General features: G+C 36.7%; 1 protein-coding gene across 1 annotated transcript in view; it reads right to left on the reverse strand.

The window, feature by feature from the left end:
• Positions 1 to 4,658: 4,658 nt before the first annotated feature.
• Positions 4,659 to 22,705, reverse strand: part of BLTP3B (bridge-like lipid transfer protein family member 3B) — a 51,675-nt gene continuing 33,628 nt past the window's right edge. The window contains exons 13-21 of the mRNA XM_065742744.1: positions 21,989 to 22,182; positions 18,457 to 19,961; positions 17,822 to 17,997; positions 16,273 to 16,409; positions 14,811 to 14,961; positions 11,357 to 11,613; positions 9,099 to 9,207; positions 7,659 to 7,828; positions 4,659 to 6,947 (exon numbers count right to left, since the gene is read on the reverse strand). Of these exons, the coding sequence (XP_065598816.1) occupies positions 6,822 to 6,947; positions 7,659 to 7,828; positions 9,099 to 9,207; positions 11,357 to 11,613; positions 14,811 to 14,961; positions 16,273 to 16,409; positions 17,822 to 17,997; positions 18,457 to 19,961; positions 21,989 to 22,182 (2,825 nt within the window). The 3' untranslated portion in view covers positions 4,659 to 6,821. The remainder of the gene's footprint in view (positions 6,948 to 7,658; positions 7,829 to 9,098; positions 9,208 to 11,356; positions 11,614 to 14,810; positions 14,962 to 16,272; positions 16,410 to 17,821; positions 17,998 to 18,456; positions 19,962 to 21,988; positions 22,183 to 22,705) is intronic.

Genomic DNA, 22,705 nt, shown 5'->3' on the forward strand with positions numbered 1-22,705 from the left:
CCTTGACCAGCAAGAACACTTCACCTCCACTGCTCGACAGCCTCCCCTTCTCCTGCTGGCCCACTTCTGGAAGATCTCAGGAGCCATGCTATGGGTGAGCCCTTCAAAGCACTACTCGATGAAGCTAAGTCCCCTGTTACTCTCAAGTCTCACTTTAAGAAGGTTATACTGATTAGTATTATACACTTCCAAGCAATTAGCATCAGCAAAGCGGGAAACTACGACAGTGATACTCTAATGGTAGTGCTTATTGACCAGTAGCCTGCTAGTATGTGCATGATGGTGTTGCTCCATGTGAAAGCTTCCATCACCACAGAAATAAAAGGTGCTACTGCCTATAAATTACTGATTTCTGCTAGGTAAAACTTTTTTGACTACAAAACCTGTAAACTCAAAGGCACAAAGTCATCACAATGGCAACTACTCAGCCAGGCAGGCACAGACTGTCTCAAGTAAGTTACTCAGAATTTGTTCTAATATTGTTTTCTCTTCACTTAAAAACTCTTTTCCCTCTTTCCTGTGAGCAGCGATATACAGGAAGTAACTAAAGGCACATTTTGCATAATGGCAAAGAAGAAAAAAAACCAAGTTGTCTGCTCCTACTGGAATATTTTCCTGAGTCCCATTTCGAAGTGTCTTCTAAAATCTTCAAGTTACAACTTCGAAGGAACACCTTCCTGTGGTATAAGATGAAAGTGCTCCTGATAACTGCAAATGAAGGCTTAAGAGCTTCACCATTCAGGTCACGATCTCTCTCAGTTATGCCTTCAGATGAGCAGGAGTTGGAAACTTATAGGTCACAACTTTCCTTGGGAGCTGCACGTTGCCAGCTGGCAGCAAGTTAGGAGGACTTCAGATGCATTAAAGCTAACAGCTCGATCTGCTTAATAGAATCTTCCAATGGCTACTTGAAATTTACCATATCCTTGCACTACTTCTGTATTGGTAATAACGTGCTGGGAATTACACTTTATTATGTTTTAAAGGCAGGCTATTATATTGGGCTGTTTTTTGTTTGTTTGTTGGTGAATGTTTTCTAGTACATAAATACTGAATATTAGTTGCTGTGTAATGACTGGTCAGTATTTTTCCTGATAAAACTGACCAGAGTTGCCTCGTTTCTACTCCAAGTTCTGTTCAGCCATGATCATATCGGTGTCCACTATATTCCCCAGTTCTACAACACATTCTATGTGGCACTGCAGGATGACACCTTAGAAACAGCTCCCCATAATACCTATCCTTAATTGCAGTCTCTTACTTCATGTAAAATTAACAAAATCAAAGTGGAATGATCAGATTAAGAACCTAGTGCAATGAAGAGACATCTGCTTGCTGTGTTATTTTCTTCAACTATGACAAAAATAACACAGCCCCATTCCTACAGTAATTTTATGTAGATTGCTTTTCGCTCTACTTAGTCATCCTGCTTGCAAGTTTTTTGGAGATCTGAGCAGGGTATAAAAAGACACAACTCCAGATCATGCACTATAGTATTAATGTAAATCTTGTTATCTTGCTATCTGTAACACAATGGAAAGCACAAGGCAACAGAGCAGCGAGATCCCAGGCCACAGCAAGTGGGTATCAACTCAGATACAACAACAGAGGATGCAGAAATAAGGGCAAGAAGCTGGTTACGTTCAGAAGGACCTATAAGGTCCTTAGATAACTACAGATCTCTAGTGAATACTTTTACCACCACTACGAACCCTTACATGAGGTCTGAGAAGGGGTGAAGCCAGGGTCCACCCCAACTGGTCACTCAAGTACATTGCATGCACCTGAGCTCCCCTGGGTTGGCCCTGCCTTCTCACCAGGTGCTCCATCACTGCTTCAGGCCATGACTTAACATTTCTGCTACACCACCTGGCAAAGGTGGGTAAGGGATTAAATACAGTTATTCCCCAGATGCAGAAAGCCTCTACATATGTTCCATTTTCTAGAAATGGATGTGGTTCTTTTCCTAGCTAGCAGGATAATTGAACAAATAAATTTATGATATCAAGGTGGAATTGTTCATCTACAGAACCTGAGGGAAAAGTAAGAAAAAAAAGCCCAAAACATTCTATTTTAGGAGATAATCATAAAGTGCTACAAACATAGACTCATTAACAGTGGAAAGGATCTCTAAGATCATCTAGTCCAACAAACACAATAAACATTTTACTATATCATACTAAGCCCAGCCCTCCCCCCCCCAAAAAAAAAGATACAAGAGTGTGTGTGTGTACGTATATTTGTTATTTGCTTAAACCAAAAGGGGAGAAAAGTAATCTTTCAGTGTTCAGGCAGTTCACATGTTTTATTGAAAGACGAAAACAGAATATGCCATAAGGAAGGAGGTAGAAAAATTGAAAAGCTATCTGAATTAGAAGTGAAACAAAACCCATCTTAAAATCACATTATGAAATGAATAATCAAAAGTTTATAAGAACTCCAGCTACCAATACCGACATCTTCTGGTTTAATGAGACTGCTCCTGAGTTGATAATCAAAGCAGGCTGTTCAGGAAAGAAACGGAGCTGCAAGTGACTTCTTGGACTGCCACCTAGTGGTTCTGAGGTGAGGACAATCCTGCTCACCGAGTTGTATTTGTGTTTAAAAAGAAGGAATGAATAGGGAATGAATAATTCTGAATTCTGAGAGCTGTTTAGCACTGTTCTTATTAATAAAAACACTGATCACAATACAATTAAATCTGATTATTCTTACTGCAAAAGTATTTTCCACTGCTCAAAACCTGCAGTAATTACTCATACAATGCAGTTACACTGTGACATAAATTTATGACAGGTGCACCTTCCATGGTAATGGTTTGCTGAGGTCAGGAGTCATCTAGATTTGTTCTACAGATGGGCTGTTTGGAGGCTCATTTCTTACTCAGCACTTGCTGGTTCACACTACCACTTCTGCAGCATTCATCTGTGCCCGTGTCAGTCAGATATTTGAGATTTTACCAATCATGTAACTCAAATCAAATGGTGGTCGTTTCAGTCATCCTCTAGCCTAGGAGAACTGCATTAAATAGTTCTTGCATCCCCGTGCTACCAGCTTACTGTCACAGATGATGCAGCAGTAGTTCTTAAATACTACACAAGGCAGTCAGCATTTTCAGTAGTTCTTACTGAGTTGTGATGAACTTATTTTTATGTCCAAAATTATGCCCTCAAAAATTCTTAGTCTAGTCTAACAGTCAACACTGACAGGGAAAAAAGCTTTAGGAAATGCATACACTCCACTTCTCATCACGTTGAAATGAATAACGACAGCAGATAGCAAATACAAAATGGAGAAACTTTTGTGTAGCTGGTTAGCTTTGGTTTTGGCAATGGCAGATAAAACCAAAATGATGTTTTAACAAAGGTAATAATGTTTACCCATTTAAGCAGCTGACAATATGAGAGTGCTCTCCTTGAGCACAGAATGGTTCCCTGATTCTGGGTAAGAGCAGAGGCTATGAAGGCATTGAGCTGCTCTTTTGAAGACTTGCTCCTGCAATCTGCTTCAGATAGCAAAGACATACCATGTACCTGAGCATTGCTTTACACTATGTGAGAAGCTGCAAGTTGCAAAAAGTCTGTTTTTAAATTCTCATTTTGATGTTCCAAAAATACCCCTTTTGTAAAATTGGTCTGATTTTTCATATCCAAAATCCACATTTTCCAATACACAAATATTTTAATTAGTAGCTAGACAATGTAAATTAAAATGCCTAATCCTTGCTTATACTCATTAAGATAAGTTTAAACTACTTGAAGCTTGTAAAACAAAATAATTATTGAACTGAAGTGGCAACAGGTGAGAGGAGATCATCAAATTGAAGTCACTGACATTTCAAAGAGAAAATAATGGCAGAGTAAGATATTTTTTTTCCTATAAGAATGCTGAAGGACACTGCAAAACTGTAACTACACAGCTCGTGTTTTCTATTAAGGAAAAGTTCCAGTCTTAAAGTTAAGTTAATTGAAAAACAGAGCTTTGTTCTTCCAGCAAGTGATTGCTGCTGGTAATCTTTCCCTATGTTTTCTTGACACCACCACTAGTGATAAACCTGATCTTTCTATCATTGCTTTCAGAACTAGATCAACACAAGCACTTTTTTTTTTTTTTGTATAGAAAATGTTTTCTCTTTACTTACCCTGTTCACTTTGAGCTGTTCACTTCTGCACTGTATCATTATATTTTATACTTTTGGAAGTGTAGATTCTTGATAGAAGTTCTTATTGTCACGTTCCCCGTATGTTTCATATAAATAAGGGTAACCATCACCACATCAGGCTTAGGAAATGTTCTGTAGCTAGCAGTTATCCTTTAGAGATCAATTATGATTCCAGCTTAAGGCTCAAAGTCCATTCCTAAAGGAGGATGCTCACAACTGAACAGACAAGGAAAACAGGACCAGGGAAAATGGATGCAGACAGGCCAGGAATGCAGTTCCCTCCAAACGAGCAGCATCCTTCCCTCCAAAAACGTCATGGCATATGTGATCCAAGGACTGTCATTAAGCAGGGACAGGGACACAGACACACTAGAGAGCAGCCAGGATCTGCACAACTCTACCTCTTCCACAGGACTTTTATAACTAATCCTGTAAGGCTGCATAACTTTGATTTAAAACTCATGTCAGAGTCACACATTACCATCACTCTCAGTAATGTCAAGCCCACCAGCAAGCACACGCTTCTGAACTGTCCACATATTATGCTCATTACTACAAAACTGTCCTGAAAAAGAAATGTATTCAGTTGTAATGAAGTGTAAAAGACAAAACATGGAATTTCTGTATCTGCTCTGGGAAGAGCTGCTTTGGTTGGTTGGTTTTTTGTTTTTCCTTTTTGCTAACAGAAACTGGTGCCAGCTTGTACAGTGACAAGGAAGTAGTGTCTCATATCACTGTTAATTTCTTTTTAAAAATTAAACACATCTTAATATATTACTCCAGCAACATGCTGCTAACTACTCCATACATTCCTTTCTTTAGAATGATTCTAACTAGATCTTGGCAGGGGTAAGCTGAGTTAGAATTACCAACTTAAAGAGTACAAAATGAGAATTCAACCCACTGAGAACACCTCCCCTAAATCTGACACAGTATCTGTGTAAAGTGGACTACCCACTTTTAACACTGTGATGTCTTAAATACCTTTTTGAAATACACATTAAGTTTCTGTATCAGAAACAGTCACACGTATTTTTTTCACCTTATTCAGAGTAAAATATACATTTCCACGGGTATTAAAATGGGAGCTGAGTTCTGGGTTTCGGGGGGCAGGCTTTAAAATAGTGTCTGAACCAGTTCTTCCATAGAGCCCTTGATTAAAACTACACACTTTCAATAACCTCTTACAGCAGTGAAAATTCTGTGTCCTCCAAAAAGTTTTAATGAAAAGCAGTTTAATTTAAACCAGTCTGATAGCCTGAATACACAAAGTCAAACCATTGGGTACTGAGTACTTCTTGAGATGTATCCACATTTATCTGCGTATCTACAAACAAAACTTCCCTCAGACATCCTACAGAGCAGAAACAATTTGTGGTAGTAAATGAAAGATTCCAGTTGTCAGATTCAAGGTCACCAGTGAAATTATTCAGTCCTTTTCACTTCAGGCAAAAACAGGCTCTTACAGGTATGTGTTTTTTTTTTTAATGCTGTTTCCCAGAAGCACACTGATTATATGTTTCACAGCATTGTGCTTTTTTATTCATTCGTACCAGTTTTTAGCTGAAAATTGTTTAATTTGTACAAATCACCCATGGTTTAAATTGCATAATTACATCTCATGTGATCTCACAATTTTATAGGGTAATTGTTTCTCTAAAGCTTTTTAATATATATGTGTGTGTATATATATATATTTATAATCAAAAAAGCAATATACAATTAACGAATCCTTGTAGGAATTTCCCTCCCCACCCCCACAAGCATTGACCTTACATATTTAAATACACTGGACCAAATCCTTGGGCGTGTCTGGTAAAGTTCACGGAATCAGACACGGATGCAAAATGGCTCAAAGTTCACCCTTCCCAAATTGCTGGATCCTTCTGTGGGGCTATCTCCTCGTCACAGAGGGAGAAAAGTATACGTGTGAACGTCTAAATTAGACTAGCTGTACAGATGTTGTGGGCTTTCGTGCTGGAATAAAGTCCAGTATTGTGCCCTCTTACATTCTCCAGCGGTATTTTAGCAGTACATGTGGAAAGGGTATATGGAACTCCATAGCACCAGAGGATTATTCTTAAAATCCTCTCTGGGCAAATTACATGGAATTTAGGGCCGGTTTAGGGCTATTTTAATTTTCAGGAGCTATACTATTCTAGAGGATCTAATGTATCATCATAGTGCAAATGTAACCTCCTATACAGAAACCATCTAGTAATACTAGAACATAACCTTAACAAACAGAGGTACAGTTTGTTAATGAGGCATGGTACACCTTACTCAGTTAAGCAGCTAGGCACCTTCTTTTGTTGCTGAGCCATCCAGTTTAAAAAAAAAAAAAACATTTTAAAAATAACATCTCCTTTGATAATATTGAAAGTAGGTGATATGGTTTTTTCCTTCAGTAAATTAATATAGTACAGTATAAACCGATTCCTCCAAAGTCATTTCAGTTTAAAATGGGCTGAAAAAAGTTACTATTCTGAAAATGTCATTAGATACTGGAACACTTTCAAAAACATTTTGTTTGCAATGAAAAGCTTTTGTCTGTGACCAAAAAAGTAATAACCATGTTTTCGAGCAATTCACAAACAGTTCCTCAGAGGTTGCAATCACCTGAAGTTCTGACAGTGCTTTGCACCAACAGAACAGTGTCCTACTGATGATCAGCATTCATCTTCTTTATACGATGAAGCAGGGCATCGTTTTCCATTTGGACCTCAGCAAGAGCCATTTTAGCTTTGGCTAGTTCCTGTTTGAGACATTCATTTTCTTCAATAAGCTGAAATGATTGAGTAAAAAAAAAACCATGTTATTGGTGTTTGTGTACTGTCAACATTATCCATTACACTAAGTTGTAAAATGACATGCATCAGTGGTCACAGTCGCTGTCTGGGGAAAGTCTGCTGGGGTCAGGTGACTGATTCCCAGTTAATGACAGCAGAAAATGGAGAGAATTGATGCAGACAGCTCAAAAGGCAAGACACCCCAGATTCCATTCTGGAGCAGAGTGGAAGTAACACTAGGTTCTGATGCCTAAGAATGAATGCTTATCTGGGGAGAATAAAAAGCTAAACTGACGTGAATTTTGTCACCATCAGTTCAAAACCCAGATATGGCTGACAGGTTCGTAACAGCCTGACTCAGCCATCTAGTCCTTTGCCTTTGATAGCTGTGCTGTACAGGAATCAGGGAGATGGGGAGAAGGAAGAAAGGAGTATTACAGTTTGTGACTCTCTCCTTTTCTCCTTCATAAAACTCCATTTGATACAAAGGGATAGAACTGCTCTGCAGCGTATGACCACTCTGTTTGGAATGCAGTATTAAATTGATTTTGAATGCTTATGTACTGAACCATAGTATATTATCTGCAATTGATACTTTCCAACTGAAATACATTTCTAAACAGAAGTAAATCTCCAGCTCACTCTCAGATAATCCAACAACAGTGATGACTGTAAAAAAAACAAACAACAATGGGAATTCTTAATACCTCATTTTTGATGAAGTCAGCTGAATCTCTGTTCCGTTTAACTGGGCTAGGAATTTCACAAGTAGTCTGTGTGGCTTGGTCCTTTGTGTTATGTCCACCAAGTCTTGTTGCTTGCTGCAGTGCACTACTCGAATTCTTCATCTTTGACACATCATTTACCCTTTGATTATCTAGATCACAGAACGATGCTTGAGAGTAGTGTTCACATTTGTGGCTTTTTTTTTTTTTTTTTGCAAATAAAATTTAATCAGCAGCAGCAGTAAACTAAAGCCACCTCAACAAATACACTTGAAATATTAGGCACGTTCATATTCACCTTCCAGAATTAAAAATAAAAATTGAAATCAAACCCAAATAATAGCCTAATACTCTTTCAGAGGAATAGAGAAAGGAAAGGAGGAAGAAGAAATAACACACAGATCTTCTAGCTCAAAGAAAACTATCATATTTTTATACAGAGTGCTGCCGTTCCTGCAGAGAATGCATTCTGAGTAATTAGCTACATAACAAAGACAATGGAGCTTGTGATTCAAAAAACATAATTGAATAACTGTGTATTTCAGACCTTCATTATCATATGCCTGGAACATGCATTAACATTGGGGGGAGAGGTGGGCACAAATTTGAGAACTATTAATAATATCTGCAGGTCCAAATCAGATCTGAGGACTGCATTTATGTTAAAAGATATTGGGATAAACCTGCAAAATTAAGATTTTACATTAGAAAATAACTTAAATGACTTGAGGAAACTTCCTAGCTGAAGTGCACTATAACATCTATTAAAACATTCTGCTGTACAACAAGTGTGAAATAAAGGCATCTTTCTTAACATTCTGATTTTTTTTCCCCATCCTTCTAAATCCTCTCATTAAATTACCATTTCATCCCACGTCTAATTTCTGAAGGTGGACAAACTCTACCCCTGCTTTGAGCAAGGGATAGGACCAGATTACTCCATGATATTTTGACCTATCTGTACAAGTCAGCAGTTACCGGTATTCTGTATTTGCCTATATTTGCCTAGAAAAGAAAATTAACACATTGTACCTTTTATGAAATGTGTATAATGTTAAGTCTCTGTCTGAAATGCAAGTCTCAGCAGTAAACCTAGTCATGAGCTGACAGGATGCTACCATAATATGCACTATTTAAAATACCTGATAGCAAAATAGCACAAACTGTAAAACAAAAGACTATCTACTACCAATAACCAGACACATTCAGCTGCAGGTTGCTGCCACAAACGATACACTACTCATAAAAGTGAATTTCTTCTGAGTGCCTACACTTAGAATTAAGGTCCATCACAACACTACTTACATGAAATATCACCAGTTACCTTTTTATTATTAGCTACGTGTTTACACACAGACAAGAACAGAACTAGTAATAATTGGATTTCAATACTGAGGTAGCCAGTGGCAGAAAGATACAAACCTCTAATGAAGAAAGAGCCATCATCATTTCTTTCTATCCAAAGTAGGTCTATATGTAGTTTTATGGGTACTACGTCACATGCTTTGAGATTTTCACGTGGACTATCATCCTGAAAAATAAAAGTACCCAAAAATGAGTATGCGGGAAATAAAAATAGCTAAGATGTGAAAATAAACATAAGTTTCTTTAATGGAACTTGACAGGGAACTTTGAAGAGCAGAATTTTTTAATGGGATGTCCACTTGTGCCTTTTTTATTTTCCTGTGGATCATATTAAAGGCCTAAATTTATCTCTCGAGTTAAGTCTGCTGAACTTAATATATACATCTTGGCTAAAATACTTCAAAGTATTTTCACAGACATTTCAATAAGATTTAATCCCAACTTAAGACACTCATTAGCTCAGGAGTTCTCACAGTCAGAGATAAGAAGCCCACACTACATAGTATCTGATCTTCCCCTGACCTATTTGAAGACTCAGCAGCACAGCTACCATTCTTGACAGAACTTCATCTTTTTAGAATTTAGTTTGGTGTGACACCAGCTGCAATTGAGTTCATTTTGTACTCAGCGGAAAGAAAACATCACTAATTACTTCCTTTGGGGTCTCCCCAGGAAATCTGTACAGTTCATTATCCCTACCAAATAGGTTAATGCAAAAAAAGAAATCATACATATTATCATTAAGCACACAGCAAGAAATTTGCCAAGGTGTAACTGTCAAAGTTTCTTGAACATCACTGAGACTGCTGCAGAAAATACAAAAGAAAAATCAGGAGTTTAAGTAAGGTTATTTTATTTTTCCCCTACAAAACACCCTGCAACAAGTCTTGTTCAGCAGAATACACACAACACTGAACAGACAACGTGGCATAAGGTGCATAAGGCTTATAAGTAAGGCCATACTCTCTTGCTCTCTATTACCAACAATGACATAAAAATGAATCATGTGTATGCCAGATCTGTCACTCATCAGCTATCACAAGCAACTTAATTGCAACATATGCACTGCTGAGCAAGCACTTCAGTGCTTACACTGTCAAGCAGAATCTTAATGCCATTTTATTGGTGTATATTTCCCACCACGAACAGCTGTTCTCTCAAGAACCATTTGCCTAAGTCTGCTTTTCTGCCAATAAGGCAGCAAAACTCTGTTTTTTAGATTTAGGTGACTGTATGTTAAAAACTTTAAAATTTTTCCACTTCAGCATTCACATTTGTGATGCACTGAAATCTGGGGAACAGATCCATTCTTAACAAATGTCCTTGCACTACTTCTGTTGTGGAAACAGCCTGAAAGGAGTGCCTAAGGATCCTCAGGGGATGGAGAAGCTTCACAAAGGAGGGAGGGAACACTGATGCAGTATGTTCAAGTCTGAGCAGAACACTGAACAGACAGCAGCTGACATTCTAGTCAAGAATGATCTTAATAGAATCAAGGCCTTAGCCCCACATGCAGAATCTGACCTACTACTCCAGTCCTCACTGTGTTCACCATTTACATGGGTGATTATTAATTTTCAAAGTAACACTACAACGATCTTTTATTATTTTTGAACTGTCCTCATTTCTGCATCCAATGGTTCTGCAGAACAGAACTCACCACTTCCTTTTTTAAGTGTCTGAAAGAACGTCTTTGAGGAGACCTGAGTAGCACTGTCCTCTTAGTGTTACTATTTTAAGTTACTAAATGGAGCTTCTCTCACCACTGTAACTGTTCCTACACAGGGCACAACCTGAAAATGTGAGTTTGGAGAAACAGCATTCAAGAGGTTTGAACTGGAACTCTTGTTAATTTTTCTTTATTTTGTACTGAACTTTCATTACGAAAATTGTCCTTTAAAGAAGAAAATTAACCTCAAAAAACTGTTTTGTACTTAAAATACCATTACTTTGCTAATCAAAAAAGCCTAGTTTAAAAATAAATAAGAAAAAACAAACCCACAGTGCATTTAGACATTTGGAGTACCTTACCTGCAATGCCCCTAAACATTGTCACTCTAAAAAAGTATCTGGGAGAAGATGGGAAAAAAAAGTAACAAATACTAATTTATGTAAATAGCTTGGTCATGCAGAGTATTCCTCTCTGTGCATACCAGAGTTAACTACATCTATGATCTTTAAATTGTTTTAGTATTATCTAAAGACATTACAAAGCACTTCCTTTGAAGTTAACTGTATCCAGATTACCAAGTCATTATCAAAGAAATGAAAATTCAGTTTCCTTAAAGCAGTTATATAGCTCTTTGTTAACCTACTTTTAAATTAATCATTGCATTAGAAACTTTTATCCTCATAGGCATCACTTCTGCAACAGCTTCATCCTCTAGAAAATGCTGAATGTTTGTGAGGGAAGACGTTAGAAATTCAGCACTGAAGTTCTCAATGTGACACTGAAGAAAACCATTTTTTACAGCCAGTAGAGAATGTATGATGGCACTAGGCCCACTCTCCCATCTCAGACTGATCTCAGGTGATGGTTTAACTGGTCCAGCCACAGCTTTACAATCAGAACCTGTCGCAAAAGAAAAATAAATTTGCATTAAAATTTTGCAACGTACAAAAAGCAATTCGGGTTCAGTTACTTCCATCTCCATTGTTCAAACAGTTTTCCAAAAGTACTTTGGAAGTATTATTCAGGATAATGTTGCATAGCATGTACATAGTAAATTCTGACTGACTTTCTAATTACATCACCTAAAAGTAAAAAGAGAAATTTTCCGTATATAACAAGTACTTGTACTGAATTCACTGTGACAAACAAGACAACATGAAAGTATTGTTATACACAAAAAAATTGTATTTTCTCAGTGCCTTGGCAATCAAAAAGCAATTATTTTCATATTTTTCCCCCAACTCCTTCAATTTTAATTCAAAAAACACAGAAGACAGTTCATATTAAGAGAGAAGGTATTACCTTGGAAAGACAGAGTTCTGTGGCACAACAACTTACTTGCTAACCCACAGGAATAAACAGCAATTAAGATAGAGAACATCACCATATATTCCTTCTGTTATTTGTAGCAGTAGATTTGAACCTTAAATAACTAGCATTCTCTTATTAGATTCAATGTTTTTAACCAGTAAGGACAATTGCAACATTCAACTGAACAGTTCTAGAAATTAAATAAAAGATTTAAGCTAATGAGATATTGAGGAAATAAGTCCAACATGCATTTGTACTTGAGAAAAAAGGGTTCACCACCAGAAATAATTACCCCAAGGGATTCTCTTTGAAGTCATATCTGTCATTGTGACAGCTGACCTAGCAAAATAATCTATATAACAAAAAGCATATAATGTTCACAGCAATTATACTAAGAAGCAAGCGCTGAAATGTGAAAGATAATTGAAAACAAAGTAACTTAAGTAAAACCATCTAAATTATATCTGTTTCTGTTAGTAGGGCATCCACCTGTTAACAGATTAAAAGACAATTAAAACAAGATTTTCTTTTCATAGAGACGCTTTTTCGTTTAACCTGTAGTTATTTCAGCCATATCCAATACACAGGAGCTTAGATATTGGAAAAAAAAAAAAAAAAAAAGAGGATAAGATTAAACGTAAAGGTGGAATAAAGCTTCCTTTCTGTTCGTGTTTCCTTTTTATCCTTTTCTTTCTGCTCTCCCCACATTACTGATATGCAGTTTGTTGAAATCTCTCCTTAATTTCTGCTTGTACAAATACGAACAATTAGAGTAAAACTGAAGAGACAGCTTAGGGGATGTCTGCAGTCTTCAATTATCTAGGATAAGGTAGTAAGGACAGAGCCAGGATCTTCAGTGTTTCTTAGCTGAGTGACAACAGCCCAAGCTGAAACCAAAGGTAAGGAATGAGGGCAGTTATCCTGTGATCTTATGGTTTCCTGTGGTGACTGCCTTGCTGTGTACTGATATTAAGTCATAAAGCATACTGTATTTGTTACCCTTTACTCCTCTGCTTCAGAGATATTCTGAATTACCTGACAAGCATTACAAAAACAATCACAGAAACCAGTACACTGGTGAGCTGCAAGTTAGCTACATTGCTTCTTGGTCAGAGATTCCTACACAGTTTAAATCACTATTAGCAGTGCATGTAATGTCTAGCTAGGGGAAGAAAAGAAAATAAATTGGAAGTCTGTTCAGTAATGCTTATCCTGCTCACCTCCAAATGAATAAAAAAAACATACTTCACAGAATTGTTTTCCTTCTGAAATTATGCACCCAGCTCACGAGGCACTTGGTTTAAATTCCAAGATGTCTCTGCTGATCACATTACATTCATGAGACATAAGCTTTTTGATACATCATGTCCCTACAGACATACTTAGGCTGCCTGTCAAAGAAAAGATGTTTGCAGTACGTGAACATATTTTTAAAAGGCATAGTTGGTACACTGTTAATTGACCCTGCAATGCCATAGTAATCATTCACAGTGTCAGCATCTACGGATTCAGGTTTTTGATACTCTGAACCAGAAGCAGCACAGATTAGAACTATGAAATAATTGCCTGGTTTTCTATAAGTCACACTGACACTCTGCTTGGTCAAATTACAGGCTCAAGTGGCAGGCCCAGGAGAACCTCGTGAGGTTCAACAAAGCCAAGTGTAGACTACAGCAGAGTGCTTCTCTTCCTCTCAGGAATATTTAAGGACTTTAATACCTAAATCCCTTCTGTCCAGGTTAGAGCTATAAATAATTGTAGCATGTGCTGTGGTTACTTTTGCTGTTGTTGTTTTTACTCTTTACTCCCCTCTTGCTTTTATAATGACATGACAGGAAACCAAACCCATCTGCTGATGCATGAACTGAAAGTCAGACATAAATCCTCCCCTGCAGGACCTCTCTTGTCTTCAGATGCAAGAACACAATTGCAACAGCATGCAACAGCTGTTCAGGCAGCAGCTACTGGCAGTCACTCAGTTTACCAGTAAATTTTTTGTTTTGCTTTGGTTTAGCTAGGACACCAAAGGCTGTACCATCAAGCTTCCTGAAGAAAATGCATGCTGCTGCAAGGCTGAAAAGAAATGGTCGTCAGCCACTGCTGTAACATTTTCCTATGAAAAGAGTTGAACCAGAAGCAGAAGACAGGTTCATCAGGCATCCACCCCTAAAACTCTATAGTACAGCAGAGCTACAATCTGTATAAGAAGGCTGGCAAAAGGGAAGAAAACAAACTGAGACAAAGTGACAAGCCAATACAGCAAGCCAAGAAAAAAACCACACAGTATGTGAACAAGTTTTCTGGCAGAGAATGTACACAGATCCACACTCAAGTACAGCTCTGATTTAATACACTGGTTGATCTAGTTGCGCCAGTATATGGCATGAAACTACATTCATATCAAGCTTTATGGAAAAAAAAAAAAGGAAAAAAAGGCTGTCACAGTGGCACATCTTTCATGGCACAGGAAAGTGTTTCACTTTTCTTACAGCACAGACAATAAATTAGCTTAATCTGTGGGTTTTTTTTAAATTAGCTTAATCTGTGGGTTTTTTCTGGAAAAGTCCAGAAAATATATTGGAGAAAAGAATAAACTACCTTCAGAAACAGGGCAAGGTACTATTAAGCAAAGTATCATTAGAGCAGTAATGGAATTACATCCTGATTAAACAATAATAAAATGTAATGCAACCTAGTTGAGTTAAAAACAAAAACAAATTAATCAGAAGAATTCAGTGCAATAAATGCTTTATTTTCCTAATTGAGATCTCACTGTTAGTTCTTACCCACAGTCCTGTTGCAAAGATAGTGCCGAACACTGATATTTCCAAGTTGATTTGGTATCACTTGGTTGACCTGAAGGCATATTTCTGTGTCTTCACCTCTGATGTCAATTTCACCATTAACACCAAATATTTGGAAAACCACAACAGACATCTGTCAACAAAGAATAAGATAAAATGCAAGATTTTAAATTGAATTTATACTGTTTATTGTCTATGAAGTTGCCTAAACCTTTCTACCCTCTCTAAAAAGAGAAGAATCTTCATATCCATTGCTCTTGCTCACAGAAAGTTCTCTTACTTCCCATTTTGCAGCCATTGGATTGACAATGGGTTGGTTCAATTGTTCAGATTAGTCTTGTATTCATAACCCACCAATAACAATTCAGAACTGCCCAGAAGAGTCCTGAGTCAGACTTTCCCTACTCTTGATACATGGCATGTGTGATAACCTGAAATTTTCTAAGAATGCACTGAACTTCCTGCATAGCACTGAAAATACTTGGTTGTGCTTATGATGAATTAGATCAAGATAAAGAACCAAGACAATGCAAAAGTTCAGCATTCTGCACAGTAGTCAGTCCTTTTTCCTTTTGAAAAGAGTAGAAGCCAGTTTCAAAAGTCAGCCTTGGTACTGGAATATCTAGGTCCATCATCGCTACTACAAATTCAGGCCCCATATTCTCTTTTTTATTTTTCCCTGTATATTCCACAAGTAGAACAAACATGCCAGCTTATATTTGTGTAACAAGCTGCATGAACTTAGTACTCTCCATATTACTCATGTGCAGAAGTGACTGAGAGCTTATTTGGAATCGTTTAAGAGCCAATCATTTAAGTTAGCTATGCATTCTTTCATTTGTTTTTATTTTTAAATGAAAATGAAACTCACTGTTTCATTTGACTCATGCATCCTTAGGTTTCTGGTTCACGACCTTAACTGACACAAGAATATAACCGAAAGTACTGATTAGTGTAAAGATCAGCAAGGAGTAAGTGAATAAGCAAGTGAAAAAAGGTGGCACTTGCATGCTGTCTCAGGAAGTGGACATTTGCCTACATGCCCTTGTTCTTACAATCCAATAGTGTTAATCCAATATAGTGGTTAATCTATATGTGAAAAAACTTTTAAAATACCATATTCAGTACTTGAGAGCATAGAAGAACATGATGATATTACAAAATATTGCTGTGCACTAGAACAGAAATATTTTCTGGCATTTTAAAATAGCTACTGTCATTTCTCAATGGTAGCTGTAGAGGAGATAGCAAGGGTAGAGAATGCTCAGCATAACTTGGATTATAATCTTCATTTGTACTTCTTATAATTGCATCAGATCTGCAGGCCTATATAAAGCACTAACAAAAGCTCCCAAAGCTACTTGAAAATCACCTCAAAAATTATGCTCTATTTTAATCTTGAATTTACCAAACCATATATTCTAATGGAATTCAATAGTATTACCATTTCTTCACTAGTCTCATGGGCATTCTCTGAAGCAGCACTCATGGCATCTGGAGATGACCCATCACAATTTTCAGTCACCGTGCCTCCTTCATGGGCATTTTCAGATGGGCTTTGATAGTTTGTGGCTGTAATACCTTCCACACACACATCAGAAAAAATACAAAGTTAGCACAGTATAACCTGAATCACTGTTGCATTAAAGATAAAGTCAGTGTCAGATATGCATACACTGTATGCATACACAAATTGATTTTTAAAAAATGAGCTAAACAGCTTATTAAACAAATACCTACGACTGAACTGCCAAATCTATTCCTCATACAAATAGCCTGAAGTTTTAGATGCTATGCAAGTAAAGCAGGGTGGTGACAAAAATGAAATGGCATTCTGCATGGATTGCCTGGAAATTTTTGAAGGGCCTTTTTCAGTTTTCTAAATCAAATATCAATCTAATTCAGGAGAAAAAAGGTTAAGGATTCCAAGGTGTATATCTAGAATACCATACAGGAACTTTAAAGCAAATACAGTTTTATGTTTAAAGAAATGATACATGTATATATTTTCACTGGAGTCATCATTGAGGTTACTGTGTCCTACATGCTAGGAAGCATGTAGACTTAACTTGCAGTTAAATAGTTTTCAAGTTAAGAAGACATATAAAGGTTATTAAAAATGGAAGATTTATTTTATGGCATGCTCTTACATATGCACAAATACTCCTACAATCCAAAAAAAAGAACAGATTTGCAAGTGCAGAATTATTATTATTATTATTATTATTGGCTTAGAACAATAGATCTATAGGAAAAATTACTGTCATTCAAATTCAAAACCAGAACTCATTAGAAACCAGGTACCAATAATGTCTTCTTATTTCCTGATGTTCGAAAATGACTTCATCAGTTACATCATTAGTTACACAAGATCACAGTGCTGCAGACTATGTAGAGACAATTACTATATGGCTGAATTCTTCCCTCTCACTGATCAGAATCAAAGGCTCATGTACAGATGAGCAAAAATGAAACAAGTATTTAATGTTACACAATCACTAGACAGGAACTGCTTAATAAGGAATGAGCTGCAAGTAGACTACCAAATTATCTGCTTGGTGAATTAGCATGACAAGTATACATGAAAATCCCTTCCCCATCCTTTCCCCCCCACTGACTCTTAAAATTGGAGCTTCTTTACCACTTCAAGTGTGCTCCAGGGTACAAGGCTGCAAAAACTTAGAACCAAAGCAAGTGCTTAAAGGAAACAGCTTAATTCAGGGTTCCAACACAGCACTGCAATGCATCAGCTCTCAAGAGATGAAAATTATGCAGTGCTGAAATTAATTTGCGCTACTTAAGTAGCACAACCAATTGCTTTCCCTTGAGATGACATATTGTAGAAATACTTGGTATTACTCACTAGTGGAGCTACCAGAAATAGTACTGTAACATACCCAGGATTTGCTGCACCACAATCCATCTGAGTGTTATTTTATTCACGAAAAACATTTTCATGCATTGCTTAAAAATACTTTGTTAAGTGTATTTACCTTTTTCTAGAAAGCTTTGGCTATCACTTCCATCACTCTCCACCAAATGCTCCTCTAGCATCATACTATCAATAGAGATGGTATCCAGAGAGACCTGTGATGGACTTCTTTTCATATTCTTGTAGGAAACAGAGAATGCAGGAAGACTGGATGGACAGCGTTCCTTAGGCTTCGCACTTTGAAACATAAAGGCACAGGGAATTATTGTTTCACATTAAGGGAATTTTCTAGAACTTACTTTAGAAAAATCATCTAAACCAGGCAAAACACAAAAGAAAAAAAAATCTGATTATTTTACAGTCCTTTAGCATGGAACAGACAAGTGAAGAAACAACATGCATTCCTGTATGTAGGCCAACATTTTACTCAATAAGTATTTTGAAACATTTAGATTGAAAGTTAAATAAGTTGTTTAAACCAATTAATTTTGTTTTCATTTTCATTTTATTTTTTTTATTATTTATTTTACTGAATGCTACCACATATCTTCAGAATTTATACCCTTTTAAATTTGTCATCTACTAGATGGTAGATAAGCCCACTTTATTGACCATTGTCAAGAAGACTCAGACAACAAGGTTGAGAAATATTTTTCAAATAGCAGTAATACTGATCTAGTATTAGATCTTCTATACCTTGATGAAGACTGGGATGCAAACATTCTAACTGAGGTCACCTTCTCTTTGTTGATATCAAGCTCTTCAGATTCTAAGGCAGTTTCTGTTTCCGAGTCAGGGACTTGGTTAAGACAGGCTTCAGTTGTAACTTCCTGTTCATTTAACTTATTTGAGAACATATTTTTGTCATCCTCTTTATCAATGAAAAAATCCGTAGAATCTTCTCTCTTATTTAATATGGACAGTGAATCCCTATGATGCAAGCCACTTTTGTCACTTAGAGATCCATAGACCTCCTCTGAATCGCTTCTACTAAAAAGCCCACTGCTTCCTCCTTCACTGGTATCTCCCAAACCTTTATCTGATGCATCATCTGAAAATGATATTCCTTTCTGAAAATCCATAGTACTGTCCGATTTAAACAAAAGGGGATCCATTAATACACCTTTGACTTCAGCATTCATAGGCTTACAGCTAGATACATAATCAATATTATTAATACCAGCTTGTTCCATCTTATTATTGACCAATTTGTTTTCAGAAGTAAGAGCTTCCCCATTCTCCAAAGGAGAGTGCTCTGATGCCATAGGACTTTCTTCTTCCACAACTGGAGACTTACACGGGTTTCCCTGAGTCACTGGGTGGAGTAGTAAGGCCAGTTCTGCACTTTTCAACAGTATCCCAATGCAGATATCTGTTTGTTTTGCGGGTTTTCCTGTCACTGCTTCTACATCATTCCTTAAGTTTTCCAGGAGCAACACAAGGGATTCATGGAGAAACAGCAAAAAAAGATACTGGTAATGATTGATCTGCATGCTTACATGTTTTTGAACATGGACAAGAACATGTACATCTGCATCAGAGGAAGAACTTTCAGAAAGCACTCCTGAAGCATCAGAGAAATGAGACATTTGAATGCCATTGGCCAAGGGCTCTGTCTCACTGCTGTAATATTGTTTTAGAAGTTTTTTACGTTGCAACCTATTAGCAAGATCACTAGATTCACTTTTTGGAATGTTAAAAGCTGGCTGATTGTGTGATAAAAGCTCTTTTTGTGACTTTGCAAATCGTAGTGGCTGGCAAATCCAAAGTGAAAGAGGGAATGAGTCCACAAAGCTTACTGGTCGCCCCTTCCCACTTTTCGTTCCTTCATAATCTATCCAAAACTGAGAAAAATGCAAGGCCCAAACATCAGTAGCTGCAGATGTCTTCAGCGCATATTTATTCAATCTGGGGATGATATAACCTTTATAAACATCATGCATTTTAGTATCTTGTTCATGAGCATGTCTCTGGAAGATTGGATGCAAGAGATTAAAGTTCTTCGAGGACTTAGGAAACATAGTAAAAGTTCTGCTAAAAAATTCACAGTCTTTGAAGTTCTGAAACACAGCTTCCAGATCAGAGTGTCTGCAATTTGGTGAGTATCTTGTATTGGTAGCAATCATCTCTGAACTTTGAATGGAAAGTGCACGAGGTTGATCTTTGTGAATTTCAAGTTTATTTTCAGCTGGGATGATGAACTGCAAGAGAGAAATATATTTTATCTAGTTATAAAGATATAGATTAAAAATACAACTAAAAAATAATAATAGCAGTCACCGCAAGAGCTAAAATACAGGAATATAATTGTAATCTTATGAGAATTCAAGAACACTATTAAAGGAACAAGGTATTATGTTTTTTCTGTGGCGGGAGGGGTGAGGAGGGCCTAGCCCCCCATCGTGGACAAAAGGCCCTCAACCCATGACACAAGGTGTAAAATTCAGGCTTGCAAATTATCATTTATATTTTTTCTAATTTTTAGAAGGATAATGTGGTATCTAAAATTCAGTGTTTTTACGAAAATATATGGGACTCAGGCCTTAATTCTCTAAAACACTTAGGTTTAGGACAGCTATGTTAAGCTAAATTTTCTCATTTCTTAGTTCAATTCAGAAATGGCTTGGTAGAAAGTTTTTCCAAGTGTTCAAAGTATTTAAAACTCTGAACTGCGAAGTTTAATTCAGTTGCTTTGGGGTTTTTCCCTGCACTGAGTACTACAGTATTTTATTTGCATTGTAAAATACAAGAAAACAACTCAATATGCTAACACGGGAAACATTCTTAACATTGCAAAATACGGAATTGTGTGACAATTAATAGAAAATTATGGTTTTCAGATAAGAAATAAAAAGAAATCAAAGTACACTCCAACTCCTAAAAATACTCAAAATATGTGAGTATTCTAGACTTAATTTTAACCTGAATATCTTTCGTTTGAGTTTTAATGGAAATGAGTATTTAATGCCTGTTCCTCTATCTGATATTGCTCATATGCACTCTGCCCATACTCATCTTGCTAGTATCAGTGTTACAACACAAGGTATTATCATCTTCATATTTGATCTAGAAAGATCAGAGTGAAAAATTCACCCTAAAGATACTTAAAAGATGGAAATGAATTAGCCTTCTCCACCTAAATAAAAAGACTCAGAACAAAATAACTATGTAACTATGTAGCAATTGAGTATAATATGCAAATATCATCCACACCAGTAAGAGATTCATAACTCGTTAGAAAGAAAAAATAATGCAGTTAAGATATAATTAAATAATGTGAATCAGGGTTTGAAGAATTTAAGGGTACTTTAGTTCTAGCTTCTCTTAGCTTAGTAGACTATTCATATATAGTCATTAAATATTTTATCAGCCTATGCTTGCAGCTGACTGGTTGTTAACTCTCAATAACCTTTTCATTCAGCACCACTTCATCAGAGATACATTAAAGGTGCACTGAGAGCCTTAGGAAGGCAACAATCTTTCCACAAACTGCTAAATTTTTAGAACCCTTGAAAACTCTCCTGTGGGGCTACTGAAAACCTTGGAAGCAGATGACCAGCAAGAAAAAAAAACAACAAAAAAAACCTGATGGCTTGAAAAACCTTTGTTTTCAAAGAAGATGGCAAGGAAGACAAAAAGCTGATGTACAGCTGTAATATCTAATGCCATTCTTCTGGAATAAACAAGCAGAGAATAGACCTTTGTACCTGAACTACAGCAAAAGGCCACTGTGAAATAGAAAATGGTAAAACTGGGTTTTGGAGAAGGACACGAGACTTCTAATGGATTAGTTTCTTTACCTTAGACATTTTCTAACAATACCAAAGAGCCCTGACATACTACAACCAGAGGAGCAAGGAAGGTCCCTTACAAATATGAGGTTTTCACTACTTTAATATAGCTATTTAATGTTAGTCTTCAAGTTTTTTCTTTGCAGACTTAGTTTTACTGAACGTACTGAAATAAACATTGAAATATTTTTTGTTAATAGTCTCAGTTTAGATCTTCAACAAAAAAGAAAAAAAAAAAGAAAAAATCATAGGACGTAGATGAATTAGTATCAACAAAGAAGTCTGCATTCAAATCAAATCTGCATAGATTTCCTACAGCAGTGCTGTTTACTGCGTGGGTTGTTTGCTCATTTATTAAGCTGCTTGGCTAATAGCTTTTCAGAGGAGAAGTATTTTCTTCCAAAGAACCTCAGAATTCCTCATCAATGGCATTATACCTTTAACATTAGTCCATCAACTCTGACATCAACATGTTCATCTGATTTTGAATTGTCATTTAACTTGTACATGGCCATGAACTGAATAAGACTCTGTTTCAAATCCAACACAAACTGGTTTAGCCATAGAATACTTCTCTCATCCAGGGTGAACTGTAAAGCATTCAGCTGGCCATACAAATTTGGACAAGGAACTAAAAGAGAAGACAAAACAAAATCATTAGAACACGTAAAACATGTAGGGGTTCTGTGGGTTTTGTTTGTTGTGCTCTTTAAAGTAAGTGTAGACTTCCATTTTCATTTGTATTTTACATTAGAGTAACAGAAACCCACTCTTTTGGATAGAAGATGCTTAAAGTGATATTCCTTTCCCTCACCTGAAGCAACAAACCAAATTTTTGACTTTAAATTAATAAAATACAGTGAAGTCAGAGGAGAGGAGGAGGCTGTCCTCATTACCAAAGAAGGGCAGGACCAAGGAGATTTGCTGCCCTCATGTTCCATCCCCAAGAAAACCACTGACATTTCTATAATGTAGAACAGGGCCAGTCCCATAACACGTTAATGAAATCAGCTCCCACAGATCTTTCATTACATCTACAATACAACAACAGTAGTTTGACTTTTTATATAGCCAGGCAGTGTAACTACAGAAACAGTGTACGGTGAAGAATGAGTAATGTCTCAGTAAAAATATTGTGTGTGATTTCAGAATTA

The sequence above is a fragment of the Cyrtonyx montezumae genome, unplaced genomic scaffold, assembly GCF_038088225.1.
Source record: "Cyrtonyx montezumae isolate F1298 unplaced genomic scaffold, pur_monq_1.0 scaffold_3, whole genome shotgun sequence".
Taxonomy (NCBI): domain Eukaryota; kingdom Metazoa; phylum Chordata; class Aves; order Galliformes; family Odontophoridae; genus Cyrtonyx; species Cyrtonyx montezumae.